This window comes from Pantherophis guttatus, chromosome 3 (genome assembly GCF_059756535.1).
Source record: "Pantherophis guttatus breed Tessera chromosome 3, ASM5975653v1, whole genome shotgun sequence".
NCBI classification, from domain to species: Eukaryota; Metazoa; Chordata; class Lepidosauria; order Squamata; family Colubridae; genus Pantherophis; species Pantherophis guttatus.
This window is the reverse complement of record NC_142065.1, coordinates 171,181,254-171,195,545: the sequence shown is the minus strand read 5'-3', so window position 1 is coordinate 171,195,545 and position 14,292 is coordinate 171,181,254. Positions and strand designations below refer to the sequence as shown.

At 34.4% G+C, this 14,292-nt stretch overlaps 1 protein-coding gene across 17 annotated transcripts in view; it reads left to right on the top strand.

The window, feature by feature from the left end:
• CCDC178 (coiled-coil domain containing 178) overlaps nucleotides 1-14,292 on the top strand; it is a 134,005-nt gene that overhangs the window by 117,230 nt on the left and 2,483 nt on the right. For all 17 annotated transcript variants that reach the window (XM_087890521.1, XM_087890527.1, XM_034429694.3 and 14 more), the window contains one exon: nucleotides 5,035-5,169. In XM_087890521.1, the coding sequence (XP_087746647.1) occupies nucleotides 5,035-5,169 (135 nt within the window). The remainder of the gene's footprint in view (nucleotides 1-5,034; nucleotides 5,170-14,292) is intronic.

The following is a 14,292-nucleotide window of genomic DNA, read 5'->3' as shown; positions in this document are numbered from 1 at the left end:
ACTGTCTACAAGACTAACAAATAGGTAATCAATGGCTATACCTGTGTCCTTCCCTTTTGTATGACATTCAGTTCCATATATTTTGAGTCTTAGCCTGAATAGCTTTAATGGCACTGATGTTTCTTAGAGCTCATATAATAAGTAAATCTTTTGAACCCATGGCAACTTCAGAATTGTACCTATTGTTTATGAAATAATTTCTTCAAGAAGGACTATGATGCTCTGAGCAAATGAAGTAGCTGCTCTTCAGGTAAATTTTCCATTTACAGCTTTTCATAAACATACAGTAGTGATGAGTTCATTTATCAGAGGGATTTGAAGATAAGTGTAATGTTTAACTCAACCTGTTGACTGCTTTTTCTTCTGTTTTCTTTTATATATATATATATATATTTGTAAAAGGGGAGGAAAATTTATTGCTTTTTCTTTTCTTTGAGCACTTAGCCAGGGTGGATCCTACATGTTAAATATTAAATCTAATTTACCACTTTTTCCTTCTTTTTGTACACTTTTGTTGTTGTTGTTGTTGTCATTGTTAGGGTTAATTTATGTTTTTGCTTTGTTTCATTTTGTTAGTTTGTTTTACTGTTCTGTATTTTATTCTCTATGATAAAACATACATTTAAATTAGAGATAGTAGTTCATTTTTTTCTGAACATTGTGAGTTTTCATGCTAACCAGGATATAATTTTACCAGTATATTTTTAATTGTCATTTTCCTACTTTAGAAAATGGCATAGTAGAAATATAAAAATGTATTGGGGAAATTTAAACATATAAAAATGAATTTTCCATTAATCAGAAGCAATTTTATTAGATATTTTTAAAGTCTCAAAAATAGAATAACTTACTAATTAGTAGTAAACTCTTATTGGCAAAGAATTGGAAAAGTAAAAATAAAGATGTTCCAAATTAACACTTCCGCTAGTTATCAATATAATATCGGCAGCTGTCATATCAGTTGTCTGCTTATTATTAACAGTATTTGATTGTTGTCAAATATTCCGTGAAGCTAAGAATGTTATTATGTAATATCATTTTTAATTTAATCACAAGTCCTGAAAAAGTTCCTAGCTATGAGCCAAAATAAGAATGAATATACTTAGGGGAAGATAAGAGAAATGTCTTCCTTCTGCCGTTGTTTCTTTAATGATTCTATTCTACCATTTCTTTGATATTAGTGTAACTCTTGTCCTGCGGTGAGTTTTTCTGTGGTGAGTTGGCCAAGGCAAGTTGTCACATAGCAAGATGGCTGTGACAAGTTGGCTGTGACGAGTTGGCTGTGGCAAGTTGGCTGCGCCAAGTTGTCCATGATGAGATGGCCATGGCAAGTTGGCAAGTTGTCCTAGACCCGTGCTATTCACAGCTTCACAAATTCAGTTTGTAAATCTTCAGGTTTTCCCCACAATTGCATTTTTCTCTTCCAGGTTTTTAAAACTGCATTCAGTTTTTCTACAGATTTCAGTAAATAACCAAAGCTGTTGCTAAGTTGTTAGTAAATCAGATATTCATGCATGCACAGAAACTTAGACAGCAATCTACAAACTTGTTTTCCCATATTGTTTATATAATTAAATCTCTAACATGGAGAGTGGGGGGTGGGGGGAGGCATGATTCTTAGAATATGCCAAATTGAAAAAAATACAAAATATGGCATTTTGCTGGTTTCCAATTTAATAAATGAGAAATGTATGTATTTGAATTAAGTTTTGCATACAGATTGTGCATTGCTTCGGATGGAAAGAGGGCTATTTCAAGCTGTTTTCTAAATAATCAAAGTGGGAAGCATCTTGTGGTCAATGTGAGAGCAAGATTCTTGCTACCTTTTCTTTAAAAACTATAAAAACTCAGCAAAATTATATTTTTAATCTTTTTTCCATTATTTAATGAATCTTGAATCTTGAAATAAAAACATTTAAATTTTAAGATATTTAGTGGTTTGATCATTGTTTCCTATAATTATTCTTGAAAGTATTCAGACTGCTGTGCACTACCAGAGTCCTTTTCAGTGAGATGGATGGCTCTACAGATTTGATTAATAATGTTTAATAATAATTCAGGATTGGTTAAATCTGTTGTCCCTCGGTACTTACACTTAATCTGCTGATGATTTCTAAGATACTTTTGATGTATGGATTATTATTCGTTTCATGAGTTGTGATGGTTGTACCCTAGCTGGTTGTATAAAAAGGCACATTTTTTTAAAGTACCCATTGCACTAAAGGATGTTGTAAAGATAATCTATTTTCTCTCTATGGAGCTCTGGGCTGCTGCAATGTGTTTTTGCTCATCTGAATAGTGTTTGTAGAGCTGATTGTTTCTTTGTAGGCAATAGAATTGTCACTCTGGTATTGTAGCATTGTTTTGTATGTGTTGTTGTGATGTTTTTTAAATATACCCAAATTGGAAGTCTTTCATTGCTTTCTCTGCTGATGAAAATATCCAGGAAAGATAGTCTGTTATTGTTCTCTTCTTCTTTTGTGAATTTGATACTCTTTTAAATATGTGATTGATTGTTTTGTGCATGTTCTTTACTTGCCCTTTTTTGATTATGTCAAAACTATTGTCCACAAAAAGGACCTTCTTTTGCATTGTATGGGTTATTATTCCCAAACGGTACATGCCTATCGCTGCTATGAATCTTGAGTTGGATGATTCCATGGGGATTTCTCTGATATTTTTCTCTATCTATCCATCAAACTGAAAGTAAACAGTAAGGCAGTGGTCTTTAACTTCCATAATTCTAGGTATTCACTTTTCTGTAAATTCAGCTACATTTTGTATTTATCTTTTCTTTTCTTTACCTTATTTTCCTTTAGTTCATGAGCTCTTTGTAGGACTTTATCTTCCCTCATTTTTCCCTATGGCAGTTTGACTAGAATCAGACATACTTGGGTAATCAAGAGTTTGTAGTAAAATTTCTACTGTTGCTCTGAAAATATAACCCTTTATATCTCAGAACTGGCTTTTTAAAATTTTCAAAGGTTCGAAAATATTTCATGGCACTTACTTTTTTCTGGTGTTCTCCAAACCTGTTGGACCAAGCTCCTAATATCCCGTCCTTGCATCTGATTCCACTGGAAGTACATTTATCCCTGCACATATTAACATATTTGGGATCCTAGCCCTTGAAAGCAAGTGGTATTAATTATCTAAGCTTTACAGTGTAGAAAATGCAACCATATTTGATTCAATTCCTAGTGTGACAATTACACAAAGCCTGGTATGGTAATTTTTGACATGTCACAATTAGTTAATCAATAAGATATCTATTTCTATTTTTCACAACTTTTAACTTTTATAACATTGATTATTGGATATAAAAAACAAATTATACAAAAATATTGTTTATTGACATAAGGTATGTGAAGTACATGGAACATTATGAAATATAATTTACTTCTAAATTATCATAATTCAGAATGCCTATTTTCCTGACAGTGTTTTGTATAAGAGCCAAAGATATTGCATGTTTAGACGTGAAAGGCCATTAATTTTTATAAGCTTCTCTGTTATTCTGTGAGTTTTACCTATTTTCTATTCTCATTGTAACAAATACAATTTGAAAGCAAGATTTAGACAAGGAAATGAATATGGGCAGCCAAGGAATGTTACTTTATGTAATTAAAGTATTTTTATTCATGCGTTCATTCTGGTTTTGACCTCAATGAATTGGAAGACTTCCAAAGTAGTATTATACTATTGTTTTAATCTGGTTCACAAGCAAGCTTAGAAAGGTCATTCACTGATGATGGTGACTGAGATTTTCCAATACAACTGTAGCATAGCTAAGTAGCAAAAGTCATTAAAAACCAACTATGCAGCATAAGGGTTATAATTTACTATTTTCCAGTTTATCAGTATTTTTAACTCCTAAAAATGTTGTCAGGATTCAAGCAATTCTTTAAGACACACCCAGGAATTTGGACATTTTCAATGGTATTTCTGTGGAGAGGTCATTGTGCCATATAGTTAAATTGCTTTGCAAGTTTCCACCATTTCAAAAAAGATTTGTCAAATTAAAAAGGAAACTATTGGTTTGATGACTAGGGGCAGGCAATACCCAAGACACTCTGGGCCTATCATAGCCATAGATGGCTGGATAGATGAATGGATGGATGGATAGATAAAATAGATAGGATAGATAGAGTTATTATCCCAAATATATATTTATTTATTCTGTTGCAAATCAGTTGAAATAAATGCAATGTGAATAATATCCCTAAAGCAGTTGTCAAATTTCTGCTGCATTTAGTATTCTTTTTCAATGAAATACTTACAAGAGGTAAAAACTATACCTGTCCTTCTTAAATTTAAATGTTTGAGCTTGTGTGTGCATGTGTATACATCTAGACAGATAGATATAGATAAGGTAGTGTCACTTTCAGCTGCTGCCTTAACTGCAATTTAGTGCTGCTAGATGCTTTCTTGTCACATGGTTATAGCTAGGTAGATTAATAGGGAGTTCTGTCTGGAAATTTCTTTCCTGTTATTGTTCTCCCTCAACTGCTGATGGTGAAGTTAATTCTCTTTAGTTTTGTCATGCTCTGAAGCACACATTGCCAAGCTATGATAAGCTTTACAAGGAAAAATGAGCCACAGTGTCCATCAAAGTCTTAAACTTGCATTTTAAACTTTGGCCTGACCTGATGTGCCATTCAAAATGCTTCAAAAGATTATTTTTTAAAGAAAGGTTCAATATGTCCCGAGGCTATCGGTTTTGAGTTAAACTGGGTGAAGTAGAAATATTTTACTCATCAGCTTTGCAGTCACAGAGTTTGCCTCAGCTAGAACAAAACTGCTGAGGCATTTAGAGAAAATTAACCCCCCATCCTGGCAGCCAGATGTGACTGGTTTCTGATGAATGCACATGAGTGGGCTGAAAAATCAAGAGACTGTGAAATTCCTGTCAGGTCCGTACAGTGCAGAATGGGCTATTGACTGCTTTCTATATTTCCCTCCATCATTCTTCTTGAACACTGCCATTAATTTCCTCTCCCACTCTGACTTATTTTTTCCCCTTTCCTCTTTTAGCTCTCTCAGCTGCAAAAGAAGCTGCACAAGCTATTGGTGGAATACTTCAAATTGCAAGCCCTCTATAACCAAGCCAAGCTCGGGAAGTTGCAGGCAGCCTCTCATGAGACTGTTCAGAAAATATTAGCTGTGAAGGTAGGTGTCTGCAGAAAGGAGAAAAGATCATTCTGATCTAGATTGAAAAGCAAATGATGAGTAGTGTGATGAAGCATTAAAACCATATCCCATCTGAGTTTTGTAAATTTTTAACTTCTTTAATAAACTGGAATTGCATTAAGAATGAATTCAGTAGGAAACACATGACTCCTGGATATACAGTATTTTTAAAGAAAAATGGGATATTGCAATTTAAAAATTATAATGGTTGCCAAAATATTTCAGAATATGATAAACCCAGCTTTGTGTATTATTGCTATAGAAAACAACTTGTTGAGTTGTGTTACTTTTGATTTGTGCCAGTTAGGTTACCTATTTATGTAAAGAGAGATAACAAATAGCATTTACTTACAACTGTACTCCCACTGTATAGCTAAGATTAATCATGCTTGTCTGGCTTTGGAATAATTTTTTCATGGATTTTCCAGGCATTTTTAGGACTATGTAAATCATCCTCATTAAGTGGGAAGGTAAGTGAAGTCTCCCAAAGATTTAGGTTTACCTTAAAAGCCTTCCCAGATCATCTAATGTGCCATACCGAACCTTCAGGAACATACTCAGTGCCCTGAGTGAAGGACTTCTCTAAATGATTTGACAAATCTTATATTTATATTTATAGAGATGCCTTTATTTCAGAAAATAGCAATATTTCTTTAAGACTACATATCTGTCTTTGAGATTTTGATGGGACTGGGAAATTTCTGGAGTAAAATGGAAACAGAGGAATTAAAAATACCAATGACCTCTATCCCATATGCCACTCTAAACCAATATGATACAAATACAGACCAGCATATTTCATAGTGAATGACTGTCAATCATCTCTAATTTATAATTCCTTCCTCTTATACAAAGTAGTGACAGCAGGACGTTCTTTCCTTCGGATACATTTTCCATTAAAACCAATGTTTAAGTCTCAACAGCCACCCTATTTATTTCCCTTAAAAGGGAAAACCATTTGAAAAATAACTTTTAACAGAAAACTCAGCAAAGAAAAAAGAAATTAAGAGGCACAGTAAAGTTTTTCCCTAATTGCAGCCACCATTTTAATTTTGAGCTTTACATGAAATTGGAGGGATAAGCTAGTTAGGCCCTAATAATTAACAGAATGAATAAGCAAAAGTTAGGGGTTTACCCAGGATAGCTTGCATGTTCATATCCTGGTATAACATATAACTGACTGGAAATCTATATGTTGTATTAATTAGCACAGGGAACTATCCAGTCTCATCCATCTCCTCCTCAGCAATGTAAAACCAAGGTTCACTAAATAAGTTGTTGCTAATGACTTCCTAAATCAGGCTCTTTCTCATCCACCCACCCACCCACCCACATAGTTATACGTAACTTATACCATCACTAACATAGAAATCATTAAGATACTGTATATCTCTTCAACAGATATTTATTGATTTTAAGGTTAACCTATGCTGTTAATTGTAGGATATTGCTCCATGACTATTAACACAGCGGTTCCCAGATAGTTTACTGAAGATTTTATAAATGGAAAATGCTGGTTCTCAAGGATATAATTTGTGATGACTGCTACTGAATTACTTAGTTGAGGACCACTGGAATAGACAAATGTGTTCCCAACTTCCAATTCAAAACCATGTTTTACCCTGGTTAATCAGATCAATTTCTGCTGAAAAATCAAGCAGAATCGATAGTAACATTCCCCTTATATTGTATATATTGTAATAAATATTTGATCTCATCTGATTGGAGTCCTTCTCCCATCTCTCTCCTACAAGAGGTTACCTATCAGAGCAGCCTTGGCTGATTTGGCTGTAAAACAAAGACTAGAAGCAAGGTTGAAAAGGATTGAGATAATTTGTTTGCTTCATAAAATTCCAGTCTTCTTTCCAATATTTTCTGCAATATTGCTATTACTTGACTAAACTAGTTAAGATAATATGTTAGGGCAAGGGTCTCCAATCTCCAGCCTATGGATCAGCATCAGTCTGCGGCATGCCAGAAACTGGGCCATGCAAATAAGTGAAGCCCCATTCATGGGATGCAGGCAGCCCAAAAAACCCCACCCCCTCCAGTCCACGGAAAAACCTCTCTCCAAGGAATGGGTCCCTGATGCCCAAAATGTTGGGGGTTGCTGTGTCTTTCCTGAAAAATGTCCATTCCTAGCTCTTCCTTGTTCTGACTTCCTTCAATTGACCTGCTGGGTTGTTTTTATATTTTAATATATAATTTAATATATAATTGACTTCATGACAGTTTTCTTAGCATTGCTACTCTTTATCAGGCTTAGCTTAACTAGCTGGTTGTTTCCCTAGATCATGGCTATGTTAACATCATATTCTATTTTGTATTTCTTTCTATTGAGAGTCTGAATTCAATCCTTTTATTCTTCAAATGGCCCATATTCACTTCTACTAGATCTGTTTAGATTAGTGTGAACCCAGCATGCCAGAAAACTAATAGTTCAATCACTTCAGTTCAAAAGAGTCTCAGATGTATCATCTATGCAAAGCAATTCTTCAAGTCTCTGAAGTGGGAATTTGGAATGCCTCAAATACATTATATCAATTTTTGTTTTGTCTTGAAATAAACCTACATATAGATACCCAAGTATGATTAAAAATAACTGTGTGTGTGTGGGATCCTTGGTGCTCTCTGAGCTTGATTGTTTCCTTGCAGATGTTTCATTACCCAAGCTAGGTAATATCACCAGTGCTCCAAGCTCAGAGGGCATCAAGGACCCCTCATTTCAACCCTGACCTACAAATATTCTCCTTTATTGGAAATAACAGTGGAAAAGTAGATATTTCTCCCAAATTAAAGTCAGATATTGTAACTTTTAAACAAGTTAAATGTGAATTTGATTTCTAATAGTACTAATATAAGTTTCAGATAGTAAAGTTATACTAGACTCTATTAAATTATTTAATTAATTATCTTCAGAATTTAGGCTGCCTTACTTCTTAGCAACTGTCAGGGACAAGAAATCAGGAGCCAGAATAGAGGATAGATAGATTAAACAAATAATCTTATAAGGACTACACAACTACTCTATCTCAAGGCCTGGATGAACGACCATTTTTTTGTGATTTTCTGAAAATAATTAAGGTGGGGCCATACAGTTCCCTGGGGGATGTCGTTCCAGAGGTTAAAGTGCTATAATGGAGAAAGCATGTTTCCTGAGTCCCATAAGAGTTAATCATCAGGTCGCTCTGTTTAATCACCTTGTATAATCATCAGATCACATAGTAGCCCCAATCTGCCAGATATTACTGAATGAGCCAAGATAATTAGACTTCTGCCTAGTTCTAATAAGCTAGTTTGGTGTTGTGGTTAAGGTGCTGGAAATCAAGAGACTGTGAATTCTAGACCTGCCTTAGGCATGAAAGCCAACTAGGTGATCTTGGATCAGTCATGCTTAATAATGACATAAAAATCACCTAATCCACCTCACAGAATTGTTTTAATATAGAAAATCAAAGCCAGTAGTATTAGGTTTGTTGGTCTCCTTAGGTTATATACATATACATATACATATACATATACATATACATATACATATACATATACATATACATAGAATAAAAATATAACAGTCTAATCATTCATGGCTTCCTCCAAACTAGAGTGACTATCTGTGATGTAATACTACAGTTTAAAGAGAGCTCTTACCCTATACTTCCATTGTTTGGACATAAGAGGAAATCTTGGTTTAATAAATGCTGACAAAATGTATTTGCTGAAATACAATGCATGCAAGGAGAAGGAGGGCAAGCACAAGTATGAATTGCAGAGGTATGCAGTTCATTCTCAGTGTGATAAACTTTATTTGTGGGACAAAGATAACCACTTCTGAATAGACCACATCACTCTTAGAATTTGCCGTTATGCCAGAGATTTGTACAAAACCTCTCTGGCAGATGTTGAAAGTGATGTGTTTAGTGGCATGAGGGCTCAGGGTTTATGATACACAGCATCTTTTTTAAAAACATGCTGTGCATAACACCAATACTGTAATACTACTGATGATCTAGGTCATGTTTTCATACTATACAATGTACATTTAAAACAATGCTGAATGAACAATTTATTTTTATGCCATTATTAAGCATTTTGAAAGATGTTAAGACTGTGTGCAAACATGAGTCCATTTTGTCTGATTAATGCTAACCCATCTTATATTTAATTTTGAGCCTCCTCTCTTAAAATACATCATGCCGGATCAGAACTTTAAGAAGCTTCCTTGCTTTTGTTACTTCCTGATTTAATTATGGTCATTTAACACAACTCCATTATCCATGCTGCTGTATCATTGATTATAAACATACCTACTGAACTCTTAATCATGGCTGCAAAGGAAGATTGTCTTATTTAAAGGTTTTAAAATTTCATCATTTAATTTAATTATCTTTTCCCAGAAATGAGAAGGAAATGAAAAGCCTCATATGAGTAAAGTATCCATGGGGCAATGCAGAGAAGCATTTTTGCCGCAAATTCACTAATTCTAGCTATAATCACTAGCAATGTTTTTGTTTTACAGACTGGTATGATTTGGCAAAAGAATAAAATTGCTTTTAAAGTACAAAAATAATTATGAACCACTTGAAACGTAATGTCTGTGTTTTATTTCTCATCAGAATTCATTAGTGTGTAACATCAATAATTTAGCCCATCATTTGCCAACACTGACTTGGCTCAGTAGTTCAATCATGTAACCCTGTAAACTCACTTTCCATTAAAATGAATGTTGCTGACAAAGGATAACTAAAGAGATACTTCATTTATTAGCTAAAGAGATACTTCATTTATCAACATTTTTAAATTAGGAGTTTGGGACCACAGACATTTAGCTGGATAAAATATTTCAAGAAATCTATACCAAAGGACAAAAGATGTATGTGGAATCATCTCATGTTACTCAAAATGACAAATGCCTTTGCATTTGTTTGTGTGTATGGGTGGGTAACATGGTTTATCACACTCCTCCAGAGTCAGGAAGAAGCAAATGATCAAGTGACCCATAGGATGACAGCTTGGCTGTAAAACAATGAAGTCCTATATCTTTGTAGAATTAGGACTGATTTCTCTACATCTGTTTTTCCATGTAACAATCCATATTGAAGTCAGCCTACATGTGTTAAACCTATCTGGATAGTGTAGAAAGTAATCTGATGGCTGGCTTAGCAGATACCAAAGACTGAGTGCCTCAGAATCTAACATACTGTTAAGTGAATCAGTATTTAATCGTACAGAACATTTCTCATACAAAAAGTCTAAACACAAGCAAATTTTCTTTCTATTTCTGAGCAGTACTTTGAAGATTTAATTTGAAATTTATCACAATAGCTATTACTTTTCTCCACTTTTCAAAATAATGTCTGTAATATTTAGATTCTTCTTCCTAATGAGTTATTAGATTAAGAGAACTGGCAAAGAAAACAGGACAATTTTTCAAGGATCTAAACATATACTTGTGATTCTGTACTTTAGGCTGGTGCTACTTATTTCTTTGTGTATTATTGACATTAATTCAAATTAGGCAAGGCAGGGAGGAATTTGCTAATGTCATGCCGATGTTGTTTGGCTTTCCAGTCAGTTGGTGAGAAGGCTTGCATTGAGAAACTTACATAATGTGCCATTACGCTACCTACGTTTGTCATCCAAATTGATTTCTAAACCATTGTTTATTTCAAACGTAGTTCTACTCTATGGATACATAGATAAAATAATGTTATACAGCATACTATATTTTTAAAAATGCAATTTTCTGCACTTTATTGCAACAATGCAAATAGGTGAATACACAGAGTCGAAGTATTTTGGACAGACAATAGAACAGTTTCCTGGATATTAGTCCACCGTATTTTTCTTCTTTTAGTTTCTCTGTTTCCTTTTTTCTTCTTCAGACAGTGGAAGATTCTAAACTGTTTGACTTTTCAAGCATCTTGCTCGTTTTTGCTATGAGTTGGAAACAGGAGGACTGTTCTTGCTTTACATCAGAAACATTGTTCCTACTTTCTTTCTTCCAAATGCCAGTGAATATTAGTTTTTATATCAGAGGATATTTCCCAATGATGATGCAGTATTGTGAAGCCTCTGCTATGCAATTGCAATGCAAGCATAAGTGCATATCTGTTTGCTTGGGAATAAACACAATGTCAATATATCTTACTAATGAATATGCATATAAATTGCATTGTCATTTTCCTTGTATTTGTATTCAAATATGTGAAAGGGAAAATGGGGAAACTCTGAGCAGATTTTATTTTTTTGCAAAGTCATGTGATTTATTTAGTTCTCTGCCTGATTTCTCATTCCAAACGTTATCTTAATACAACTCTTTGCTGAAAATTAAGGAAACACTTGCAATTATTCACAACTGGAAGTGCAAATAGGATCTCAAAAATAAATGGATGGAATTCAGTCTGGTCCTGAATTTACAGCATTCATTCCATTCTGTTCCACCCTTCTCTACTGTAGGTGTAATGTGGGAACATGCTGGTAAACAGCTTTGCCATCTGAAATTATTGCCAACAGTACCAGTAAAACTGCACATTGTTGCCCACACAAAAATCATTATCACAAGCTTTACAATAAATTAATCAGCTGATACAAAAGTCCAGAATAATGAAGCCAAATAATCAAACAAAAATGGTCCCAATTCCAGTTTGCCAGTTCATGGTGTATTTAGGCATATAAAGATACAGTATTAGTTTATTTTCTAATATGCTTTCTGTTTTCAAGTTTCCTATTATTTAGCCATTTTCTCTGCATATATAACTTTTGTTAATGTAGGTCATTGTTGACTACTGATTTTAAGATTCTTGAAAGATTCATTCTCCTTCCTCTTAAGTAATCTTTCTTCTGTGACTTCAGATATCAATATCCTCCAGTAACCAGAATACTGAAAATACTGTAATGTTTATTATATAATAACCATCATTTGTTACAAACAAGTGTATCTAGGATTACATCTCAGCATCAGCTGGAGAAAGGTATGAAGTATCTTTACAAAATCTAGTGAACTACAACTCCTTATTAAACATATTTTCTGTAATGTTCTTTACATAACTGCAAATTAGATCATATACTTTCAGCTTTTTATGGACTTTGCCAAATAAGCACAATTCTTTGATTATATGACACTCCGAATCTGTGTCTCTCTTTCTTACTCCCTCCATTGTCAATACTTTTCCTTTGAAAACACGCAAATATTCAAAGATCCATTTTGGTGCAGTGGTTAAGGCATCACGCTAAAAACTGAGAGACTTTGAATTCTAATCCTAATCCCATTTTAGACATTTTAACCAGCTAGTTAGCTTTGGGCCAATCTTTCATCTCTAGGAAGAGAGGCAATGGAAACTGTTTCCAAAAAAACATTGCCAAGAAAACTGCAGAGACTAATCCATGGAATTTGCCAGGAGTTAAAAACTGAAAGTAACCCCCTAAAACTGTATATATTTAGACAGGAATACTTGGAAAAGGAAAGTATCTCGTATTGAACTCTAATTCCCCTAATCAATTTAAATGTAACTTCTGTTTTGAGGTCCAAGAGTCTTATTCTCTGCCACATGCAAGTTACGGTTTGCACTACTGATCCAAGTGGAGACTCCAGTATCCTTATAGGAAAAGAAGCATACAATTGGTCTTTTTCCATGCAAAGATGATACTTGAATTTAAATTCATGGCATGGCTTAAGTCTCTTGTCTATTTGTTATCTGCATTTCCATTTGGCATATCTGCTTACTCTTAATAATAAAGGTGTTTGTTTAACAAGGTTGTCCACTTTAACCTTTTCAGTTATTTAAATGTCTTACTCATGTCATGCATGGTTCCTTCCAGTTTTTCCTGAAAGATAGAACTGCTTTATTCCTAGATTGAATTTTTAAAATAGAATGTAGAAACAAAAAAATAAAACATTGCTTCTTCCTAATAAGAACCTTCTATATTTTTGTTATTATGGTCAAATGTTTGTGCTTATATATTTTAAGCTGCTGTCCTAAACACAAATATTAAAGAAAAAAATATCATAGAACCCTGTGTACAACTTATTTCCAAAGTAGTGTATGTGGGAATATTAATAAGGAAACAGTCAAGTTTAAGTTCCAGTATTTTTACCTGGTTATGTTACTTATAACACTAAATACTAAATACACTAAGTATTAATTTGCTGTCCTTATGACTTCTAAATTCATATCATACTCACAGTCATAGTAGCTAAAGGAGTTTTCTCTCCATATTTATTTAAGTATTGTAAAGTTAATGTCTGTAATGAGAAATTCACCCTGACCTGGGATTGATAAATTAACAAAACTATGCAAATCAGACTAGTGGCCTTTGAAGCACTATTATTTTCAAAATGCATTTCTACCATTAAAATTTTAGTATACTAATACATAGCCTTATTTCTAGAATGAAACCTGTCATGTCACATCCTTGGAAAACTGATTTTAAAAAAAGGTCAGATTAATTAATATTCTAGATGGAGCAGTGAACTCAACTAATCCCATTCTAGGTATAGTCAGTATTCTTTGTAGTGTACATTTACTACTAAATCATTACAAAAGGAACAAAGATGTGTTTGAAATAATTGGTCCTGATAAATCTTGATTCAGATGTCACAATTTAATTCTAATTTATAGATCACTTTCTGATTCATCTTAGCAATAAACCATGTTGTATGAAGTATTTATTTGGAATTCAAAGTGTGTTCTCCCTTATTTTAATAAATAATTCTGCATCTGTCTATCCAACATCCTGAAAGCAGTACTCTCTCTGATGGCATGCAAGCCGTCGCCCCAGTTCAGCTCCGCTGCGCATGTGTGTGCGCACCTCCCACCGGCCAGCTGGTTTCTGCTGTGCATGTGCGGGAATGGGGCGTGTACAGGGGGCCATGCATGAATGTGCATGGGGGCAAGGCATGTGTGGGGGGACGCATGCGCATGCTTGGGTGTGGGGCACATACAGGGGGCAGGGCATATGCGTGGGGTAGGGTGCATGTGCAGGGCAGGGTGCATGCGTGGGGCAGGGCGCATGCGTGGGGGCCACACATATTTTGGGGGTCCGGGTGTGGGTGCGCACTTTCAGTCCAGAAAAAGTTAGTCATCACTGCTATAGAGTCTCCCT